Genomic DNA, 23,237 nt, shown 5'->3' with positions numbered 1-23,237 from the left:
CCTGACCGGTGTGGCTCAGTGGATAGAGCGTCGGTCTGCAGACTGAAGGGTCCCAGGTTCGATTCCTGTCAAGGGCATGTACCTTGGTTGCGGGCACATCCCCAATAGGAGGTGTGCAGGAGGCGGCTGATTGATGTTTCTCTCACATCAGAGTTTCTAACTCTCTCTCCCTCTCCCTTCCTCTTTGTAAAAAATCAATAAAATTAAATTTAAAAAAAAGAAATCACCAGCAGTGCTCTTCACCTGAAATAGCCCAGTTTCCTCTTTTACCCAAAAGCCCACCTCTTTTCACATTTATAAAATAATTTTGTTTGGGTATATTTTATGCATTTAAAAAAAATGTATTTTGAGCCCTGGCTGGTTTTGCTCAGTGGCTAGCGTGTCGGCCTGCAGACTGAAGGGTCCCGGGTTCAATTCCAGTCAAGGGCACATGCCTGGGTTGCAGGCCCAGTCCGAGATCTATAGGAGGTAGCCAATCAATGATTCTCTCTCATCATTGATATTTCAATCTTCTCTCTCTCCTGATTCTCTATCATCATTGATGTTTCTCTCTCTCCCCTCTCCCTTCCTCTCTGAAATCAATAAAATATATATTTTTAAAAAATGTATTTTGATTGATTTCAGAGAGGACGAGAGAGAGAGAGAGAGAGAGAGAGAGAGAGAGAGAGAGAGAGAGAAACATCAATGATGAGAGAGAATCATTGATTGGCTGCCTCCTGCAAGCCCCACACTGGGGATCCGGCCCACACTCCCCACATGTGCCCTGACCAGAGTCAAATGGTGACCTCCTGGTTCATAGGTCGACACTCAACCACTGAGAGCCAGCCAGCAGGGAGTGGTTATTTTCTGCATTTTTTATTATGGAAGCCTGTTAAATATCAGGACTAACAATAAGTATATAAGTTACTAATAAAGCAATATCTTGGTTCAAAAGGCATATGAAATCAGCCGCATTAAAAAAAAAAGAATCAGGGAAGGTATTCGATTTTAAAATTGTTTCATCACCTACAATAACTTCTTTCTTGAGGCACAGCTCCTCCCATAATTCTTTTGCTACCCAAAACATCACCTCCACCAGGGATGGCATGCAGAACCTCCTTTCGAATGCTACAATTTCCTCAGCCTCCTTGAGCTTACAAAGTGATTTTTTTTAAGTGGCAGTGTTTTTTACAAAGGTACTTGTATTTTTTAATATATTTTTATTAATTTCAGAGAGGAAGGGAGAGGGATAGAGAGATAGAAACATCAATGACGAGAGAAAATCATTGATTGGCTGCCCCCTGCACGTCCCCTACTGGGGGGATCGAGCCCCCAACCACAGCATGTCCCCTTGGCCTGGATCGAACCTGGGACCTTTTAGTCCGCAGGCCAACACTCTATCCACTGAGCCAAACCAGCTAGGGCTCAAAGTGATTTTCTTGTGTGTGTGTGTGTGTGTTTATTAATAACTAGAGGGCCTAGTGCACAAAATTCGTACATGGGTAGGGTCCCTAGGCCTGGCTAGAGATCAGGGCTGATTTGTGGGGCAACCATCAGGGCAATCAGGGCGGGGGGGGGGGGGCCCTGTGGGCACCCGCCTTGGCTGGCCTGGGACCTGTGGGTTGGGGGCAGCTCCTGCATTGAGTGTCTGTCCCCTGGTGGTCTGCACATCATAGGGACTGATCGTTCCGCCGTTTGGTTGATTTGCATATTAGGCTTTTATTATATAGGATTTTTTAAGACAGAGAAACATCAATGTGGGAGAGAAACATTGATGGGTTGCCTCCTGCATGCCCCTGACCAGGACAGAACCTGCATCCAAGGTATGTGCCCTGACCAGGAACCAAAATCTCAGCTACCCAGTGCACCAGATAGAGCTCCAGCCAACTGAGCCACACTAGCCAGAACCAAGTGATTATTTGCAAAGTACTCAGTACAAGGCTATGCAGACAATAACATTTGATATTGATTTTTTTATATTCATTTTTTATTGATTTCAGAGAGGAAGGGAGACGGGGAGAGAGATAGAAACATCAATGATAAGAATCATTGATTGGCTGTGTCCTGCACGCCCCCTACTAGGGATCGAGCCCACAACCTGGTCATGTGCCCTGCTGGGAACCGAACCTTTGACCTCCTGGTTTATAGCTTGATGCTCAAACAATGAGCTACACCAGCTGGGCTATATTTATTTCTTAATAAAACACCTACTCAATAAACTTGACTGATCTAGCCCTAGGAACTGTTGTTTTCTCCAAGGTTATTTCGTATTTCCCCAATCTATTTCTTTTTATTTTTAATATATTTTTATTGATTTCAGAGAGGAAAGGAAAGGGAGAGAGAGAAACATCAATGATGAGAATCATTGATCGGCTGCTTCCTACATGGCCCCTGCTGGGGATGTGCCTGCAACCCCGGGCATGTGCCCTTGACAGGAACCAAACCTGGGACCCTTCACTCTGCAGGCCGACGTTCTATCCACTGGCCAAACGGGCTAGGGCAGTGGTCGGCAAACTCATTAGTCAACAGAGCCAAATATCAACAGTACAACGATTGAAATTTCTTTTGAGAGCCAAATTTTTAAAACTTAAACTTCTTCTAACGCCACTTTTTCAAAATAGACTCGCCCAGGCCGTGGTATTTTGTGGAAGAGTCACACTCAAGGGGCCAAAGAGCCGCATGTGGCTCGCGAGCTGCAGTTTGCTGACCACGGGGCTAGGTCCAAGCTCTATTTCTCTCTCTTCTTTTTAAAATAATTTTTATTGAATTCAGAGAGGAAGGGAGAGAGAAACATCAATGATGAGAAAGAATTATTGATTGGCTGCCTCCTGCACGCCCCCCACGGGGGATCAAGCCCACAACCTAGGCCTATGCCCTTGGCTGGAATGGAACCCAGGTCCCTTCAGTCTGCAGGCCAATCCAGCTAGGGCCCAAGCTCTATTTCTTTTTTTTTTTTTAAATTACTTTATTGATTAAGGTATCACATATTTGTCATCAACCCCCTCCCCCCGTTCCCTTCCCAATCCCCCCCACACGCAAGCCCCCCTCCCCCTGTTGTCCGTGATCACTGGTTAGGCTCATATGCAAGCACACAAGTCCTTTGGTTGATCTATCTCCCTTGTCCCCACCCTCCAAGCTCTATTTCTTAACAAAGGTGTTTGGTAGGTCCTTGGCCATCTCTATCCTGCTCCAGCCCCCTCCCTCCCTCCACCCCTAGCTGGCTTGAAAAGTCACTGTTGTCTGCAGTGACAGGCCCAGAGGCTCCTGCAGTTCCGAGGGTCCTGTTGCAAATGCACATCCCCAGGAAGACTGATTTATGAGTGGCTAAGTGTCCACAGTGCTCCAGTTCCACTACTTGGAGTGTTAACTGTGCGTTTTTACAAGCTAGCCTGGAAGCCTAAGCACCTCTTAGATTTCCAGTCACAAACTTACAAAGCGAAGTCTACCTGTATGTGCCAGTCCCTGACCCTGGATTTTCATCAAAGGCAAGTATTTAGTGACAGGCTTGGTTAGCTTTGGGGTACACATAAGCTCACAAAGTGCTCTTATGGAATGTGGGTACAAGTTTTTTTTTTTTTTTACTGTATTTATTGTTGAAGTGAAATTCACAAGACATAAAATAACCATTTTCACCCTAGCCGGTTTGGCTAAGTGGATAGAGTCTTGGCCTGTGGACTGAAGGGTCCCAGGTTCGATTCTGGTCAAGAGCATATGCCCGGGTTTCGGGCTCAATCCCCAGTAGGGGGCGTGCAGGAGGCAGCCGATCAATGGTTCTCTCTCATCTTTGATGTTTCTATTTCTCCCTCTTCCTTCCTCTCTGAAATCAATTAAAAACATTAAAAAAAACACATTTTCAAGTGTACAGTTCAGTGGTACCTAGTACATTTTACAATGTTGTGCAACTATCACCTCAATCTAGTTCTAAAACATCTTTGTAACCCCCAAATGCAAATGATTTTTAAAGGGGCCCTTTCCCCAAGCCTCAGGATCATGCCAGGCCTTTTCCAACAAGGCGGCTGTGGAGGGACTACTTCTAGGATGCAGGCAGCTGGGACGTGCAGCATCTTCAAGGGCAGGAAGGCTTTCCAGGACGTCCCAGTGTAGGACTGCAAGTCTCTCCCTCTCTTCTAAATGAGCGAATACCAAACCGTGGTCATCACTCTCACTGCTTATCTGGTACGATGGTTTAGCACGGTACAGAGAGAAGGTAAAAGGGGTGCTGGTTGCGAAACCTCGGCATAACCCAGAACCAGGCATGCACAAACAAGCCCTGTGGGCTCGGGCAGCATGGCAAAAGCCTCTAAAACCTGAGGATTCCAGGTTCAACATCTTTGCTGAACTGGAGCTTATTTTTAACCTTTAAATAAGTGTAGGTAAGCCAGTATTTTCTTAAAAAATATGTTTTATTGATTTTTTATAGAGAGGAAGGGAGAGGGATAGAGAATTAGAAACATCGATCAGCTGCCTCCTGCACACCTCCCACTGGGGATGTGCCCGCAACCAACGTACGTGCCCTTGACCAGAATCAAACCTGGGACCTTTCAGTCCGCAGGTCGAAGCTCTAGCCACTGAGCCAAACCAGTTTCGGCCAGTAAGTTTCCCCATGTGCTCACCCGTGAAAGTCAAATACTACCTAAACTCAGTGTGGTGGAATGAGGGTTAGTAAACATAAAAGGCCCCAGTACCTGGCACATAAAAGCACTAAAACATTGGAGTCCTTGCTCAGGCACCCAGTTCTCAATGACACCTCTCTCAGGTACTCAGTGGTACACTTAGAATGTGGTTAACTACTGCTAGAAATGTGGCATTTCTATCTCAGCATCCTTTCCTAAGTAACTATAAGCTGAGGCATCAGCCAAACCCTTTCATTTTAAAAATATAAGACGTAGCTCTGGCTTGTGTGTCTCAATGGTTAGGGCATGGGCCAGCACACTTGAGGGTCTCGGGATTGATTCCTGCTCAAGGCAAGTATCTGGGTTGCAGATTCAATCCCCAGCCCTGGTTGGAGCAGGTGTGGGAGGGGGCTGATTGATATGTCTCCCTCAAATCATGTTTCTCTCTCTCCACTCTCTAAAAGTCAATGAAAAAATTTCCTCAGGTGAGAATGAACAAAAAATAAAATAAATATAAGAAGTAGGGATCAGAGTGGCTAATGCACTTGTGCATGACTGAGCAAGCCAGCGCTTGAACTCACATCTCCAGACTGCTAGTTTAAGCCTTGCTTTCTCTTTGATGTTGAATACAGATTAAATATCAGGGCTTCGATATATCAGATGTATTCACAGAAATTACTAGCCATGACCTTCCCATCTAACTGCCTCTCCTCTGCCTGTTTGGGGAATAACCCCAAGTCCCTTTTGAGGCCACCCTCACACGGGGTCAAACCTCTCTACCCATCTTGAGGTACCCATGCCAGTAGCCCTTATTTTTTTGTGGACCCACACACCCAACCCACTGTAAATAAGCAGGTTTAGTTTATTTATTATTTTTTGTTTTTAAAAAATATTTTTATTGATTTCAGAGAGGAAGGGAGAGGGGTAGAAACATCAATGATGATAGAATCATTGATCGGCTGCCTCCAAGCAGGTTTTTTTAATCTCCTAAGAATACCATTTGTCTAAAAGAAAGAGATCACAATGCAATTAACACCCTTATTCAGATTCCTAACCTTTTCTAAGAGGAAAATTACCATTGATTTTAGATTTTATAAAAAACACAAACTGTGCAGACCCTTCCGACCTCAAAATAAAACAGAGGCAGACAAGACATTGCTCAACTTATTTTGAGTTTATTTACTTTGAAGTAAACAGTAGGAAAAAACCGAGTTTGGTATGAGTATTACAAAAAAGGACAATAGATGGCAGCATAAGCGCACCTCCACATTTCACCACGGGAAAAAGCAAGTTCATAACTTCACAAAAACACACAGTTCAACTTTGCAAACAATCCCCAAAGTTCAAAGTTGCTGAAAGGCAAATACTTAAGGCAAAGCAAAGCCTAGCATCCCATCCCTCTCCTAACGAGCGAGCAATCCGCGAAAGGCTTCCTAATCCACCTCCTCAATGGTGGGGCCAGAGCCAGAACCCCCTTTGGGGGCCTGAGCCCCAAAGCCAGCAGCTCCCGGGCCACCCGCCCCCTGGTACAGTCCGCTGATGATGGGGTTACACACCTGCTCCAGCTCCTTCCTCTTGTGCTCAAACTCCTCCTTCTCCGCCAGCGAGTTGGAGTCCAGCCAGGAGATCACCTCCTGGCACTTGTCCAGCACCTTCTTCTTGTCGGCCTCGCTGATCTTGCCCTTGAGGCCCTCGTCCTCCACGGCGCTCTTCATGTTGAAGGCGTAGGACTCCAGGGCGTTCTTGGCGGACACCCTCTCGCGCTGGACCTCGTCCTCGGCTTTGTACTTCTCGGCCTCCTGCACCATGCGCTCGATGTCCTCCTTGCTCAGGCGGCCCTTGTCGTTGGTGATGGTGATCTTGTTGGCCTTCCCGGTGCTCTTGTCCATGGCTGTGACGTTCAGGATGCCATTGGCGTCGATGTCAAAGGTCACCTCGATCTGGGGCACGCCCCTGGGGGCCGGGGGGATGCCACTCAGCTCGAAGCGCCCCAGCAGGTTGTTGTCCCTCGTCATGGCCCTCTCGCCCTCGAACACCTGGATCAGCACCCCGGGCTGGTTGTCCGAGTAGGTGGTGAAGATCTGCGTCTGCTTGGTGGGGATGGTGGAGTTGCGCTTGATCAGGGCGGTCATCACGCCCCCGGCTGTCTCCAGCCCCAGCGACAGGGGCGCCACGTCGAGCAGCAGCAGGTCCTGCACGTTCTCAGACTTGTCCCCCATCAGGATGGCGGCCTGCACTGCCGCCCCGTAGGCCACCGCCTCGTCCGGGTTGATGCTCTTGTTGAGGTCGCGCCCATTGAAGAAGTCCTGCAGCAGCTTCTGCACCTTGGGGATGCGGGTGGAGCCCCCCACCAGGACCAGGTCGTGGATCTGGGCCTTGTCCAGCTTGGCGTCGCGCAGAGCCTTCTCCACGGGCTCCAGCGTGCCCCGGAACAGGTCTGAGCACAGCTCCTCGAACCGCGCCCTGGTGATGGACGTGTAGAAGTCGATGCCCTCGAACAGCGAGTCGATCTCCAGGCTGGCCTGCGTGCTGGACGACAGGGTCCTCTTGGCCCTCTCGCAGGCGGTGCGCAGGCGCCGCACGGCTCGCTTGTTCTGGCTGATGTCCTTCTTGTGCTTCCGCTTGAACTCCTCCACGAAGTGGTTCACCAGCCTGTTGTCAAAGTCCTCCCCGCCCAGGTGGGTGTCCCCGGCCGTGGCCTTCACCTCGAAGATGCCGTCGTCGATCGTCAGGATGGACACGTCGAAGGTGCCGCCACCCAGGTCGAAGATGAGCACGTTGCGCTCCCCCTTGCCCGTCCTGTCCAGGCCGTAGGCGATGGCGGCCGCCGTGGGCTCGTTGATGATCCTCAGCACGTTCAGGCCCGCGATCACCCCGGCGTCCTTGGTGGCCTGGCGCTGCGAGTCGTTGAAGTAGGCCGGCACGGTGATCACCGCGTTGGTCACCGCGTAGCCCAGGTACGCCTCGGCGATCTCCTTCATCTTGGTCAGCACCATGGACGAGATCTCCTCGGGGAAGAACGCCTTGGTCTCCCCTTTGTAGCTCACCTGCACCTTGGGCTTGTCCCCGTCGCCGATCACCTGGAACGGCCAGTGCTTCATGTCCGACTGCACCACCGAGTCGCCGAACTTGCGGCCGATCAGCCGCTTGGCGTCGAACACGGTGTTCTGCGGGTTCAGCGCCACCTGGTTCTTGGCCGCGTCCCCGATGAGCCGCTCGGTGTCGGTGAAGGCCACGTAGCTGGGGGTGGTGCGGTTGCCCTGGTCGTTGGCGATGATCTCCACCTTGCCGTGCTGGAAGACCCCCACGCACGAGTACGTGGTGCCCAGGTCGATGCCGATGGCCGTGGTTTTAGCCATGCCGGCGCCCTGCTCTCTCGCCGCGCGCTGAGGTTCGGGCCTCTCCTGGAAGCGGCGGTCCCGGCCGGGCCCGCGACGGGGACGGGAAGCTCGGTCTCTTCCGAAGCGGGAGACGGGCCGCGGGCCGCGGGGGCCGGTCCTGGAGCTGCGGGGCTGCGGAGGGCGGGGTGGCGACCACCGGCGGGGAGAGCGCGGAGCGGGCAGGTCGGGGCGGGCTCGCTGCGGCCCCGGGGCGGGCGCTGCGTTTATAACTCCCCGTGGAGCCCCGCCCCCCGCCTCCGCTCACCCAATCCCCGGGCGCGGCGGGCGGCGGGTCGGGAACGTTCCAGGGGCTTCCCCGCGCGCCCGGCCCCCAGGCTCCCTCGGACCAATCAGCGTCCGGGGTGCCGCCCTCCCAGAACTCTCCAGACTCTTCTGGGGCTTGCTGGGCTGGCGCAGTTCTGGGGGGGGGGAGGAGGGGCGGGAGGGTTGCGGGGGGGTCAGGGGCGGAGAAGGCGGGCAGCAGGGGCGGGGCCCGCGGGGTGGCCGCGGTGACGCTGGAAGGGGCGGCGGCGGGTTGGAGGCGTTGACGCCGCGCCCGCAGTCGCGTTACAATGGACCGGCGGCCTCTGACCTCACGGCTCGTTTGGAAGCGGGATGAAAGGCTGGAGCCGCTCACAGCCTGGGGCGGGCGGGCGGGTGGGGGGTGGGGGGACACCGGCTGCGCACCGTAGATGTTGAGGGAGTGCCCACCGGCTGGGGCTTCGCAGTCCGAACGTTACCAAACTGGAGCGAAGGCGGCGGGAGAACAGGTGAACCGGAGGGCTGTTGGTAACGGGCTGGGCCTTGTTTGAGGAAGTCCCGGGAGGCTCCCTGGTCAGTTCAAGTCTGAGGTGTCGGTGCTGCCAGCCCGGGAGGCGGTCCTTTGAGGAGCTCAGGTGCGCGGGGTGGTCACAGCCTCGGGAAGGGGCGGAGGAGCGGGCTGTGACTGTCCGGGGCAGGATTGGTTAGGTAAAAGGTGAGACAGACTGCGGGAGCGCGCCACCTCACCTGCCTTCCTCCCACACATCCCTGGTAGAGGGTACCGGAGCCCAGGAAGGCAGCTGAGCCCAGTGTGGTGGTTACTGTGTCTGCACAGACCGGAAGGTAAAATAATTTCAGTCCAGCGGGAGAATAAAGTATGTCAGAATAAAGTATGTCAGAGACATAGGACAGGGCAATTGCGTCAGGACCTGTGAAAATTGAAAACAGTGGCACCCACTGCCTTCCCAGGAAGAATGCTTTTGTCTGTCTCTCCAAAAGCATGGAAGCCCTAGGGTTTGGCTGAGTGGATAGAGCATCAGCCTGCGGACTGAAGGATCCTGGGTTCGATTCCTGGTCAGGGGCACATGCCAGGGTTGCAGGCTCGATCCCCACTAGGGGGTGTGCAAAAGGCACCAGACCAATGATTCTCTCATCATTGATGTTTCTCTCTCTTCCTCTCTGAAGTCAATAAACACATTTTTTAAAAAAAGCATGGAAGATTGTCTGGAAGAGATATTTGTACACCAAAAAGATACTTGTACCCAGGGTTCGTGGCAGCATTATTCACAGTAGCCCAAGAATCCCCGGAGGGAATAAATGAATAAAATGTGGATATATAATGCAATATTCAGTCTTAAAAAGGAAGGAAAGTCAGACACATGCTATAATGTATAATTCCTCTAATCCGTGCTGTCCAAAGTAGTTGAATTCAGAGTCAGAAAGTGGTGATTTCGGGAATTGGGAATTTCCTCTGTGTTTGGGCTATACGGTTCTTTCCGGGCTGCTTTGTAGCAATTGGAGAGTTTTGAGCATCACCTCTGCTTGAACTCTTTGGGGACAGAATCTAGGAGGAACTTGAGGCTGAGACTAGACTTCCAACAGACTCAGCAGAGCAGCTCAACCCGCCCTCGGCCTGGGAGTTTTCTCAGATGCCCGATGAAGAAGATTCAGCTGGCACGCAAGCTGTCTCAGAAGTGCTAGCAAAAAATCTTAGTAACTTGACTCTCAACCCTAGTACCAAATTCCCTTCCACCAAAACCGTCGCGCCAACAGCAGGACAGAGAAAAAACTTCAAGGGGTCTGGGCTGGGGCTGAGTCAAGTCACGAGGAGATGTGGAGTGAGGACAGTGGCAAGGGTTCGGAAAGAAATGAAAGAAAGGTTGTGATGAAGGATGATAAGGACTGAGGCTATTATATACCACGTATCTGAATCAATCAGGAGCCCCAGGATTTAAAGGTAGCTGTAGTTATTGGCTATTACATGGAGATCCTTCTAATGGTATTATCATTGAGAATTATGACATGAAGTCAATTTAGGTATACACCTTATTCTTGTACTTATTTGAATTGTAACAAAATTTTTGATGTGCTGTTTCCATTTTTAGTAGCAAATGCGTGTAGAGGGCATCTTATTAAAATTTTGAGGCATAGCTGGAAAAAAAAATAAAAAAGAAAGTGGTGATTTTCAGGAGCTGGTGGGAATAGGGGATGGTGAGCTGTTCAAGGGACATAGAATTTCAGTTTTTGTGAGATAAAGAGTTCTGGAGATCGGTTGGACAACAATGTGCATGAACTTACTACTGAACTGGACAGCTAGAAATGGTTCAGATGGTAAATGGCGTGTTACGTGTATTTTAGCACAATTAAAAACAATACACAGACTAAAGTACTCTGCCAAGACTTTATCTCACTCTTTCTCAACAGGTCTCGGAAAACCATGGCTGCTGCTAAGGGAATGGCCATCGGCATCGACCTGGGCACCACGTACTCGTGCGTGGGGGTCTTCCAGCACGGCAAGGTGGAGATCATCGCCAACGACCAGGGCAACCGCACCACCCCCAGCTACGTGGCCTTCACCGACACCGAGCGGCTCATCGGGGACGCGGCCAAGAACCAGGTGGCCATGAATCCTCAGAATACTGTCTTTGATGCCAAACGCCTGATTGGCAGAAAATTTAATGATCCTGTAGTACAATCAGATATGAAACTATGGCCTTTTCAAGTAATCAATGAAGGAAGCAAGCCCAAAGTATTGGTATCCTACAAAGGGGAAAAAAAGGCTTTCTACCCGGAAGAAATCTCCTCTATGGTGCTGACTAAGATGAAGGAGACTGCTGAGGCCTTCTTGGGCCATCCCATCACCAACGCTGTGATCACCGTGCCGGCCTATTTCAACGACTCTCAACGCCAGGCCACCAAGGACGCAGGCGTGATTGCAGGTCTCAATGTGCTAAGAATAATCAATGAACCAACAGCTGCTGCCATTGCCTATGGCTTAGATAAAGCAGGTCAGGGAGAGCGACAGGTCCTGATCTTTGATCTGGGTGGAGGCACCTTTGATGTGTCCATCCTGACCATAGATGATGGGATTTTCGAGGTGAAGGCCACGGCCGGGGACACCCACCTGGGCGGGGAGGACTTTGACAACAGGCTGGTGAACCACTTCGTGGAGGAGTTCAAGCGGAAGCACAAGAAGGACATCAGCCAGAACAAGCGAGCCGTGCGGCGCCTGCGCACCGCCTGCGAGAGGGCCAAGAGGACCCTGTCGTCCAGCACGCAGGCCAACTTGGAAATTGATTCACTTTATGAGGGCATCGACTTCTACACGTCCATCACCAGAGCCCGCTTTGAAGAGCTGTGTGCGGACCTGTTCCGGGGCACGCTGGAGCCCGTGGAGAAGGCTCTTCGGGACGCCAAGATAGATAAGGCGAAAATCCATGACATTGTTTTAGTGGGGGGCTCCACCCGCATCCCCAAGGTGCAGAAGCTGCTGCAGGACTACTTCAATGGGCGCGACCTCAACAAGAGCATCAACCCGGACGAGGCGGTGGCCTACGGGGCGGCAGTGCAGGCCGCCATCCTGATGGGGGACAAGTCTGAGAACGTGCAGGACCTGCTGCTGCTGGACGTGGCGCCCCTGTCGCTGGGGCTGGAGACAGCCGGGGGCGTGATGACCGTCCTGATCAAGCGCAACTCCACCATCCCCACCAAGCAGACGCAGATCTTCACCACCTACTCGGACAACCAGCCCGGGGTGCTGATCCAGGTGTTCGAGGGCGAGAGGGCCATGACGAGGGACAACAACCTGCTGGGGCGCTTTGACCTGACTGGCATCCCTCCTGCACCCAGGGGAGTTCCTCAGATCGAAGTGACATTTGACATCGATGCCAATGGTATTCTTAATGTAACAGCCACGGACAAGAGCACCGGCAAGGCCAACAAGATCACCATCACCAACGACAAGGGCCGCCTGAGCAAGGAGGACATCGAGCGCATGGTTCTGGATGCTGAGAAATATAAAGCTGAAGATGAGATCCAGAGAGAGAAAATTGGTGCAAAAAATGCCTTAGAATCCTATGCTTTTAACATGAAGAGTGCTGTGAGTGATGAAGGCTTGAAGGGTAAGATTAGTGAGTCTGATAAAAAGAAAATTCTGGATAAATGCAACGAGGTCCTTTCGTGGCTGGAGGCCAATCAACTGGCTGAGAAGGATGAGTTTGATCATAAGAGAAAGGAACTGGAGCAAGTGTGTAACCCAGTCATCACAAAACTCTACCAGGAGGGATGCACTGGGCCGACCTGTGGAACAGGGTACACACCTGGGAGGGCTGCCACAGGCCCCACCATTGAAGAAGTAGATTAATCTTATCTGGAGCTGGAGGGTCCTAGGGTGCCCCCAGGTGAATTCGTTCCCTTCATCATCAAACATTGTTATGACTCTTGAATTGACTGGACCTGAGCCTAAGTTACCATCGCTTTGGAATTCTAATGGCGGAGTCTCATGGGCCATCTTTTTACACTCCAATGTCCCGTGTCTGACTTTGGAATCAGACTCTTAGGAAAACTAGGCCCCTCTCTGAACCAATGGATGAATCTGTCTGATATTTAGTTCCAGCCTCCCCAACTTTCTTCTTCCTGTGTGGATGGTTGTCACTCAGTAAATTTGTTCCTGAAACAAATTTCTTCTGGTATCATTAGACTGTGAGTGTATCTTGAAAAGTAAAGAAAAGGAAAGTTCATGGAGAGAGCATGTGTGGTCTGATTGTGAGCTAATTGTGAATGATTAAGTTGGTAAGGACAAAGTATTTGACTTTTCCTGAGCTAATTGTTTCAAGCAGGAACATGTCTTGCCCATCAGGCACTTTCAGCCCCACCTGGAGCAGTTGCTAAGTGATAACTACTTATATTCAATGATAGACTAGTTTAGGTGCTTAGGATTCAGCTGCTGGGGTTGGGTGCGGGCAGCCAAAGTTTTCCTTGATGTTACCTACAGGTGGGGTCTAGATCCAGTGTCTGTGCACTGAGTCCATTATTACATCTTTTTTTAAAATTTGTTTTTGTTGCTTTTAGAGAGAGAGGGAGAGGGAGAGGAAATATTGACTAGCTGCCTCCTGCATGCCCCCTACCCGGATCAAGCTGCAACCAGGGCCTGTGCCCTGATGGGGAATCAAACCAATGACTTCTAAGAGCATAGGCTGATGCTCAACCAATGGAGCCACCTGGCCAGGGCTGTTAGTATGTCTTTTATGTTATAAAACATTTCTACGACACACTCCTGACAAATGAGTACTTTTGTGCAAGATGAGAAATGGAGGATTTAGTATGGTCTTATTCCTTGAAAAAATATTTTCACCTATTATTTATAAAAATGTTGGTGACATGGGCATAGAAATATGTGTAACTGCGTTTGTAACCCTTTGTATTTGAGGGGGCATATTTGGACGTGATTGTTACCAAACTCAAGGGTTTTTCGCCACTCAGGTGCTCTGTTCAAGAGCGAGACATGGTTGTCACAGGGTAGTTTTACTTGCAGCAAATCAAGGAGATGGGATTCATATCCAAAGCTCTGTCTCCTTGAAGGAAGCTTAGACATCGCTTATGTGCACTGTTGGGTCAATTACATGTTGATTTCTTCTCTGCCTGCTTTATCAGGTTGAGTTTCCTGTCCTCTTATCCTGCTTACTGCTGCATCTGCAGAATACTGCTATATGTTATCATTTAGCAGGAAATAGCATTTAGAACTGTCCAGACCTTAGGACCCTTGTCTTAGCTAACAATGAGGATGGCTCTTTATTTCCATCCTCCAGGCAGTCTGCTTAGTTTCACTCAGTCCATCACAGGACAGCCCGAGGCAAAGGTGTGTAAGAAATATGGCCTGAGATGGGTCCTTGAGAGAAATATATTGGGAGGGAACCTTTAATAAAACCAAGATTTGTGCTCAAGCTTCCGATCTTGGGGGACTCAACATGTCTTTTCTTTTTTTTAATCCTCACCGGAGGATATTTTTCCATTGATTTTTAGAGAGAGTGGGAGAGGGAAAGAGAAATATCAATGTGAGAGAAACATCAATTGGTTGCCCTGCACAGCCCTGACCAGGACCTGTCGGGGAGGAACCTGCAGCCAACGCCCTTGACGGGAATCGAACCCGGAACCTTTTGGTCCGCAGGCCTACGCTCTATCCACTGAGCCAAACCGGCAGGGCAACGCCACATTCCTTTTCCGTTTGTAAGGAAGTGTAACAGATACAGGGGGTGGAGACATTCTGGAGTCTCACAAAGTCCCCAGCAGCTTCCAATAGGAAGTGTCTGTCCGGTCGCACTGCGCTGCCACCGGGAGGAGCGCAGGAGACGCTCCCTCGGCCGCGCCTGCGCGGTGAGCCCGCGGCGGAGGCTGTCGGGAGGCAGGAAGCCCCGCCCCGCCCCGCGCTCTGGCCCCTCCCGGAGCCCTGCCTCGCGGATCCCTGTGCTGGCGGGCGCCCCGCTTCTGCACCCCGAGCTCCCCGCCGCGCTCCCGCCCCGCCTCGCGCCGTCCCAGGGGCGGCCCCGCGCTCGGTTCCCGCCCGGCCTCTGGCCCCGGGCCCCAGGCCCTCGCTTTCCCGGTCCGGCCGGCAGCCCGCCGCGCGAGCACCATGGTAGGTACTGTGACGTCACCAGGAGGCGCCCTCGGGGAGAGCGCGCGGTTCGGTCGGTTGGGGTCGGGGTGGGGGTCCCGGCTGCGTCCGGGGTCCCCTCCGCCCTGAGTTCCTGCACCACAAGTTCCCTGAGAAGACATCTGGGAACACAAGGGCTTTTTCCCTTTGAAGGGAAAGTGTAAGGAGCCGAGGGAGAGGGGCAGTCAGACCTCACGGAGCATTTCCTCGGCGGAGACCAGGCTTGGGGGGGTGCCGGGGGCGGGGTGCCGAGGGGGGTGGGCAGGACCCAGGAGAGAGGGCGGACTGAGAGCGAGCTCGAGAGCCCGAGGGCCGCCGGGGCGCGCGATCTTTGGGGCTCTAGCTGTCCCTCCCGTCGCCCAGTCTTCTCTCCTGGGAAGCTCCGAGACCTGCCCAGGTGAGGGGGGCGGGGCGGATACCAGTGGAGCACGAGGCCCCTCTCCCTGCCGCCTCTTCCCAAATGACGGTTTCCCCTCTCTCGCCCAATAGCTCTTCTATTCCTTTTTCAAGTCCCTTGTGGGCAAGGATGTGGTCGTGGAACTCAAGAATGACCTGAGGTAGGTACCTATTTCAACAAGTCTGTGGGGAGGGGATGTGCCCAGAGCCCTGAAACCTATTGATTTATTTATACTTTATTTATTTATTTAAAAATATACTTTTATTGATTTCAGAGAGGAAGGGAGAGGGAGAGAGATAGGAACATCAATGACAAGAGCGAATCATTGATCGGCTGCGTCCTGCACGCCCCCCACTGGGGATGGAGCCTGCAACCCAGGCTTGTGCCCTGACTGGGAATCGAACCATGACCTCTTGGTTCATAGGTTAGTGCTCAACCACTGAGCCACACGGCTGGGCCCTGAATCCTCTTTAATTGAACAAGTGTTATCTGAGGGCTGGGTAAGGTGGGAGAGAGAAAGAATGACTTGTTCCTTAAGCTGACAGATGAGCTGTGGAGTTGTTTCTTGTATTTGAAAAAAAAAATACAAAGAATTACATATCTATGTATATAAAACCCTAAGCAACCAGTCGACCGCTGGACTGGTGGACAGTTTGGTCACTATGATGCACACTGACCACTAGTGGGCAGGCGCTCAATGCAGGAGCTGCCCCGGCGGTCAGTGCGCTCCCACGGGGGGAGCACCTGGAGCGGTGGCAGCAGCAGGTGCAGTGGGGCTGCGATGAGCCAGAGCAGCACAGTGCCCGACCTGGGCTTGGGCTCCTCCCCGCCCGCCTGCCATTTCACGCACTACTACATCCCTCGGAGATGTCAGACTGCAGGTTTCAGCCCGATGCCCGAGGGTCCCGGGTTGCGAGAGGGCGCAGGCCAGGCTGAGGGACCCCACCGGTGCACGAATCCGTGCACCAGGCCTCTAGTACTATATATAGAGTTAGTACAGAGAGGTCAGAGACTGAGGCATCACCATTTTTTCTGATTAAATTATATACTCCTTTGACCCAAGAGTCAGTTCCACAAGTAAAGATGTAGGTGCAAAGACATTTGTAAGTTTTCTTTGCAGTAACCAAAAATGGAAAACAAATAGCTAGCAATAGGGACTGGGGTTAAATTATGGCGCTTCTATGTTCCACAGCTGTCACACCAGAATGAGATGTGTTGATGTGGAAAGTTGTTGCAAAATAGTATATGTGGCATAATCTCCCTTTTGCTCAAGAAAATGTAAAGGGTAAACAGGAGACCAGTCCCTTCTGTCTGTATTGCTTTTCCATTCCTTACCCCTTATATCGTAACTCCTAATCATCTTTCAGAATTGGGAATTAAATGCTGTATCCTTGGACTTTTCCTGGTCTTTCTAGCCAAGTAGATCCTTCTACCAGAGTCTTATTTTCTTCATAGTGGGTGCTTCTCAAATTGTGATTTCAGAAAAATGTGTTTACTGTGTATGGCCTGTCCTTCAGACAGGGCCCCAGACCATGTGTAAGCTCACCATTGTTCCTAATGTCTACAATAGGCCTGACATCTAGTAGGAGCTTAATTAACGTGTGCTGAAAGTAAAGGAGCTAACATTTGAGAACCTCCTTTTGAGTAGGCACTATTCTGCATACATTTAACTCACTGAATTCTCATAACACCCCTGTGACACATACTGCTGTTGCTGCTTTACATGTGAGGAAATTGAGGCTTGGATAGGTTAAGAAACTTGCTCAAGTCTATGCAACTAGTAAATGACAGCCAGGACTGAAATCAAATTCTGTCTGGATTACCGTTTTTTTAGAGCAAGAGGAAGGGAGAGAGACATCAGTGTTGTTCCACTTGTGTATGCATTCATCGGTTCATTCTTGTGTGTGCCCTGATGGGGATCAAACCTGAAACCTTGATGTATCAGGACGGTGCTCTAACCCACTGAGCTGCCCAGCCAGGGCTTTTTTAAAAAGTTATAAACAGGATCATATTCTCTATGCAGTTTTTAAAAAATATATATATTTTACTGATTTTTTTTACAGAGAGGAAGGGAGAGGGATAGAGAGCCAGAAACATCGATGAGAGAGAAACATCGATCAGCTGCCTCCTGCACGCCCCCCACTGGGGATGTGCCCACAACCAAGGTACATGCCCCTGCCCGGAATCGAACCTGGGACCCTGCAGTCTGCAGGCCGACGCTCTATCCACTGAGCCAAACCGGTCGGGGCTCTATGCAGTTTTGAAATTTGCTTTTCAGCCGAAACCGGTTTGGCTCAGTGGATAGAGCGTCGGCCTGCATACTGAAGGGTCCCGGGTTCGATTCCGGTCAAGGACATGTACCATGGTTGTGGGCACATCCCCTGTGGGGGGTGTGCAGGAGGCAGCTGATCGATGTTTCTCTCTCATTGATGTTTCTAACTCTCTCTCCCTTCCTCTCTGTAAAAAATCAATAAAATATATTTTAAAAAAAAGAAAAGAAATTTGCTTTTCACTTACAGATGTGGATGTTTCTCGTCAATAAAGGTGATCTTTAACTTTCTTAATATCTGCCTGGCATCTTTATTAACCAGGCCTTGCTGTTGGACAGTTAGGCGGTTTCCAATTCTTTAAAACAATTTTTAAAAAATGTGTTTTTATTTCCTAGCCAGTTTGGCTCAGTGGATAGAGTGTTGACCCATGGACTGCAGGGCCCCAGGCTCGATTCTGGTCAAGGGCATGTACCTCGGTTGCAGGCTCATTACCCAGCCCTGGTTGGGGCACGTGAGGGAGGCAACCAATTGATGTGTCTCTCTCACATTGATGTTTCTTCCTCTCTCTGTCTTTTCCCCTCCCTCCCACCCTCTCTAAAAGTCAATGGAAAAATATCCTCGGGTGAGGATAAACAAAGTGTTTGTATTGATTTTAGAGAGAGAGGAAGGGTGAGGGATAGAGAGAGAAAACATCGATGAAAGAGAAACATCAACATTGATGGGCTGCCTCCTGCACAGCCCGCCCCCCCCCCCCCCAACTCCACTCCAAATCTGGGACTGAGACCGAAACCCGGGCATGTGCTCTGACCAGAAATTGAACCAGTGACTTCTTGGTCCATAGGTTGACACTCATCCACTGAGCCACACTAGCTGGGCGGTTCCCAGTTCTTTAGGGAAAAAATCCTTTAAATGAGATGTACATTTAAAATAGTGATCCGGGCACAGGCAGTTTGACTCAGTTGATTGGAGCGTTATCCCCTATGCCCGTGATCGGCAAATTGCGGCTCTCGAGCCACATGCGGCTCTTTGGCCCCTTGAGTGTGGCTCTTCCACAAAATACCACAGCTTGGGCAAGTCTATTTTGAAGAAGTGGCGTTAGAAGAAGTTTAAGTTTAAAAAATTTGGCTCTCAAAAGAAATTTCAATCGTTGTGCTGTTGATATTTGGCTGTTGACTAATGAGTTTGCCGACCACTGCCCTAGGCCAAAAGGTTGTAGGTAGGACACCTGCAGGAGGCAACGTATTGATGTTTCTCTTTCTCTCTCCCTCCCTTTCTCTCCCTCCCTCCCTCCCTCCCTCCCTCCCTCTCTAAAAATCAATAAAAACAGCCCTGACCAGTGTTGCTAAGTGGTTAGAATGTCAACTTATGAACCAGGAGGTCACAGTTCAATTCCCAGTCAGGGCACATGCTTGGATTGTGGGGCTCAATCCCCATGGGGTGGGGAGGGGCGTGCAGGAGGCAACCGTCTATGATTCTCATTGATGTGTATCTCTCTCCCTCTCCCTCTCTGAAATCTATGAAAATATATTTAAAAAATAAACAATGAATGGAGAAAATATTCTCAGGTGAAGATAAAGAAAAAAAATCAATAAAAACATATCCTTAAGTAAAGATTTTAAAAACAATAATAAAGTGATACCTATTACCTGATTGTCCTTTAGAAAGTTTGAATCAATGTATTCTCTCCCCAGCAGTGTCTTCCACATTTCTATGAGGTAATTGCTTAATGGAAGAAACACTGACATGGCAGAGAGTGGCGAGGAGAGGGACTTCTACATCAGAGATTTCATTTATGACATGGGCAATGCGTGTGGTACTGATGGCATAGAGATGAGGGCCATATAGAGAGACAGTCTGGGAGCCCATGCCAACCCGAGGCAATTCTGTGAGATGACTTGTTTTTATTTTCCTCTTTTCTCCTCCCTGGGCCTTCCACATGGCAAACACTTATGTTTCAGCTCCAGGTTCCAAAGCAAGGACTGTAAGATTCGAAGGCATTCCATTGGGTTGGGACAGGAGCTTTCTCTCAGGCTTGTTGTCCGACCACTTTTGTGCCAGATGTCTTGCTCACAATGAACTGAATGAAATACCACCTTATCCACTTCCTGAAGTTACTTCACCACTGCACCTGGTGGTCAAGTGCTGTCAAAGGCTGTTCAGCAGCCAGGGATGTGGCGAAACCACCACCGAGGCCGCAGGCCTCAGACACTGGATTTCAAAGACTTAGAATTTTATAAAAATAGGGTCCAGCAGAGAACTGCCAACTTTATTTTTGGCAAGATAAGGACATTTTTTAAAAATATATTTTATTGATTTTTTACAGAGAGGAAGGGAGAGGGATAGAGAGCTAGAAACATCGATGAGAGAGAATCATCGACCAGCTGCCTCCTGCACACCCCCTACCAGGGATGTGCCCGCAGCCAATGTACATGCCCTTGACCGGAATCGAACCTGGGACCTTTCAGTCCGCAGACCGACACTCTATCCATTGAGCCAAACCAGTTTCGGCAAGATAAGGACATTTTAAAAAACTGCTATTTACAATAATTTCATTTTTAAAAATTTAATACCAAAAAAATAGTAAGGACAATCAAAGAACAGCTATTTTTTAGCCCTGGCCAGGTAACTCAGTTGGTTAGAGCTTCATCCCCATATATGAGGTTGCAAGTTCGATCCCTGGTCAGGACACATGAAAGAATTAACCAATGAATGCATAAATAAGTTGATTTTTTTAAAAAATCAGTTTTACCTGGCCCGTGTGGTTCAGTGGTTGAGTGTCCACCCATGAACCAGGAGGTCACAGTTCAATCCTCTGTTAGGGGTTAGGGAACACGCCGGGTTTTGGGTTTAATTCCCAGTAGGGGGCATGTGGGAGGCAGCCAGTCAGTCAGTGATTCTCTTATTATTGATGTTTCTATCTCTCTCCCTCTCTCTGAAATCAATAAAAACATATTTTTAAAAAATTTTGATGTTTTTGCCCTAGCCCAGTAGTTGGTAAACTCATTAGTCAACAGAGCCAAATATCAACAGTACAACGATTGAAATTTCTTTTGAGAGCCGAAAACCGACTTCTGCGCATGGGCCACGAAGTTTCAATCGCACTGTACGTGCGCGCCCGCACGTGGTATTTTGTGGAAGAGCCACACTCAAGGGGCTAAGGAGCCGCATGTGGCTCAAGGGCCGCAGTTTGAGGACCACTACCCTAGCTGGTTTGGCTCAGTGGAGAGAGCGTCAGCCTGTGGACTGAAGGGTCCCAGGTTCAATTCTGGTTGCCGGCTTGATCCCCAGTAGGGGGCGTGCAGGAGGCAGCTGATCAATGATTCTTTCTCATCATTGATGTTTCTATCTCTCCCTCTTCCTTCCTCTCTGAAATCAATAAAAAAATTTTTTTAATTGATGTTTCTTTCTCCCCCTTCCTCTCCCTAAAATAAATTTTAAAGTTATTAATTGACAACCTTCAGCATACATACAACATACACAATACTGCTGGCCTGTGTTTCCTCTTTTGTCATGGACTCTGACACCTGTGAGCACACGTCAGTGTTTGAGAACCAGTGGTTCTAAGGAACTTAGAATCTGGTGATGACACACGGGATGGTGAGGATGAGGGTGGCCAGGTTGGAGGGTGGCCTGGATTGAGATGTAAAGTAATAGGACCTTGGTTTGTAGAAATGAAACTTGAAAGAGAATTACAGAAATATTAGACATCAGCAAACGCTAGGGATTTATGGGATATGCAGGGTAGGGACACAATTCATGGGATTGGAAGTTGTGAGACTTAGGAAAGATGAACACCATCTGACAGATTTTATAAGTTGGGAGAGAGCATTGCTCACTAACATTCAGGGTCTCAAGCATCGGGGAAGGGAGAGGGTATCTCTTGTCCCTTCAAGAGCAATGCTCGCTGCTTTGTCTACTTTATATGTGGGGCTCTGGTTCCAAATCCATAAATGCAAACAGCTGATGGTCTGAGTCCTTGTTTGTTCTAAAATTGGGCAAGTTACACACCCTCTCTGAGCCCCTGGATGGTAATAGCTACTTTGTGAAGTTGCTAAAGATGATAAAAGTGGCTGTAAAAATTACACATGCTATACAGAAAACAGGAGAAATATAAGATGGTAGCTCTCAAGAGTGGATTGGTATAGGGAAAGATGTATTATCTAAAATAACAGTTCTAGGGAGTGGGGGAAGAAGGCAGTCCTAATATATGGTGACAGAAGATTTGACTTTGGATGGTGAGCACATGGTACAATATACACATCTTGTAACATAGAAACTCACACCTGAAACCTGTATGTTCATGTTGATCAGTGTCACCCCAATAAAGTTAATTAAAAAAAATAAAACACTGTTCTGGAAGCACTGTCTTTCTTACTCTAGGGCTTAGGAATGCCCCCTTTTGGTTCCACCTATTCTGGCTTTTTCAAGTCCTTGATTTTCCCAATCCATGTTCTTAGCTCTCAAGTCACCTCTGTGTTGACTTGGGTGTAAACTAATTTGGTTCTTCCTTTCCTCTGCCCCTGACAGCATCTGTGGGACCCTCCATTCTGTGGATCAGGTGAGAAAGCAAGAGCCCAGGGCTGGTCCTGGGAAGGGGGAGGGGAGAGCTTAAGGGAGGGGTACTTGTGTCTTGTCTCTGGGGCTAACGATGGTGTTCATCTTCTTTCCTTAGTATCTCAACATCAAACTAACTGACATCAGTGTCACAGACCCTGAGAAATACCCTCACATGGTGAGTGAGGGATGGTGGGAGAGCCAACACCTAAAAACAGGAGGCCCTGGGTGGGTAGAGGACATTTTTAAGAGTGTTTTCACGTTTGCCTCCCTTCGTCTAGTTATCAGTGAAGAACTGCTTCATCCGGGGCTCAGTGGTCCGCTATGTGCAGTTGCCCGCAGATGAGGTGGACACGCAGCTACTACAGGATGCAGCCAGGAAGGAGGCCCTGCAGCAGAAACAGTGACGACGGCTCCTCCACCCCCTTCCCTCCTCCACTGCTGGTCCTTGACCTGTGTCCCAGCCCAGGACCCCGCCTTCATACTTGAGATGTTGTGTTTATTGTTTTTCAATAGTGAAGGCGCTTTCTTTTTTTTTTTTTAAAGGGGGATGAGTAGACGAGAGGACTAGTTAGTGGGGAGCAGCCATCCTCAGTGAGAAGGGAAGAGGAGTTGTCCGGGGAACTGCAGTGTTCCTGGTCCCCAGCACCTGCCTTTCTGACGCCTTCCCCAGAGATGGTGGGAGAATCTAGATCTCTGCAGGGCGGCGTGTGATTCATTTTGGGGATGGAAGGAATCTGTCCCGCATCGGGAATAAAATGTATGGTGCAAATTTCTGGTGTGTGTGTGTGTGTGTGTGTGTGGGAAGGAGGCTGGAGGGTGGGAAAGGGATGTTGAGTTCATCAAGCTCTTGCCCTTCATTACTCCAGCCAAGAACCCACGCAACGCGTGTCCCGCATTCCGTGCCGCTACTCCGGGTAAACCGTATTCCACCCGGCGGGCCCGGCTCCCCGAACACCCTCTGCTACGTGGCCTTTGCTCAGACCGCACCTGCCACGAGTGCCTGCTCCCTTGGCCGTGTGACCGCTGTCAGATGAGACCCCAAGATGCGGTCGATGCTGCTGATTCCCCCTCAACCCAGCCAGCTCGGCACACTGATGTCTACGGCAGATTCGTTCAAACAAGTGGCACGTT

General features: G+C 49.9%; 3 protein-coding genes across 3 annotated transcripts; 2 read left to right on the top strand and 1 right to left on the bottom strand.

Annotated features, from left to right (window-relative positions):
* Positions 1-5,751: 5,751 nt before the first annotated feature.
* LOC103300528 (heat shock 70 kDa protein 1) lies at positions 5,752-8,182 on the bottom strand. The gene has a single exon (XM_054721869.1). The coding sequence runs from the start codon at positions 7,949-7,951 to the stop codon at positions 6,026-6,028; it is 1,926 nt and encodes a 641-aa protein (XP_054577844.1). The 5' UTR covers positions 7,952-8,182; the 3' UTR covers positions 5,752-6,025.
* Positions 8,183-8,653: 471 nt separating this feature from the next.
* LOC103300460 (heat shock 70 kDa protein 1-like) lies at positions 8,654-12,912 on the top strand. The gene is made up of 2 exons (XM_008157336.3): positions 8,654-8,742; positions 10,658-12,912. The coding sequence occupies exon 2, from the start codon at positions 10,671-10,673 to the stop codon at positions 12,594-12,596; it is 1,926 nt and encodes a 641-aa protein (XP_008155558.2). The 5' UTR covers positions 8,654-8,742; positions 10,658-10,670; the 3' UTR covers positions 12,597-12,912.
* A 1,706-nt stretch (positions 12,913-14,618) lies between these two features.
* Positions 14,619-22,875, top strand: LSM2 (LSM2 homolog, U6 small nuclear RNA and mRNA degradation associated). The gene is made up of 5 exons (XM_054722488.1): positions 14,619-14,864; positions 15,372-15,439; positions 22,077-22,107; positions 22,222-22,281; positions 22,385-22,875. Exons 1-5 carry the CDS (start codon positions 14,862-14,864, stop codon positions 22,508-22,510), a joined length of 288 nt encoding a protein of 95 aa, XP_054578463.1. The 5' UTR covers positions 14,619-14,861; the 3' UTR covers positions 22,511-22,875.
* Positions 22,876-23,237: the final 362 nt, after the last annotated feature.

The sequence above is a fragment of the Eptesicus fuscus genome, chromosome 10 (genome assembly GCF_027574615.1).
Source record: "Eptesicus fuscus isolate TK198812 chromosome 10, DD_ASM_mEF_20220401, whole genome shotgun sequence".
Taxonomy (NCBI): domain Eukaryota; kingdom Metazoa; phylum Chordata; class Mammalia; order Chiroptera; family Vespertilionidae; genus Eptesicus; species Eptesicus fuscus.
Note: the sequence above shows the minus strand (reverse complement) of the source record. Positions and strands in the feature narration are given on the sequence as shown.

Excerpts from the sequence above, each read along its gene's own strand:
- LSM2 (XM_054722488.1), top strand. Across the intron at positions 22,108-22,221 it reads CCCTCCATTCTGTGGATCAG|TATCTCAACATCAAACTAAC; the intron begins GTGAGAAAGCAA and ends TTCTTTCCTTAG. Across the intron at positions 22,282-22,384 it reads CTGAGAAATACCCTCACATG|TTATCAGTGAAGAACTGCTT; the intron begins GTGAGTGAGGGA and ends CCCTTCGTCTAG.
- LOC103300460 (XM_008157336.3), top strand. The coding sequence starts at position 10,671 with ATGGCTGCTGCTAAGGGAATGGCCATCGGCATCGACCTGGGCACCACG.
- LOC103300528 (XM_054721869.1), bottom strand. The coding sequence starts at position 7,951 with ATGGCTAAAACCACGGCCATCGGCATCGACCTGGGCACCACGTACTCG.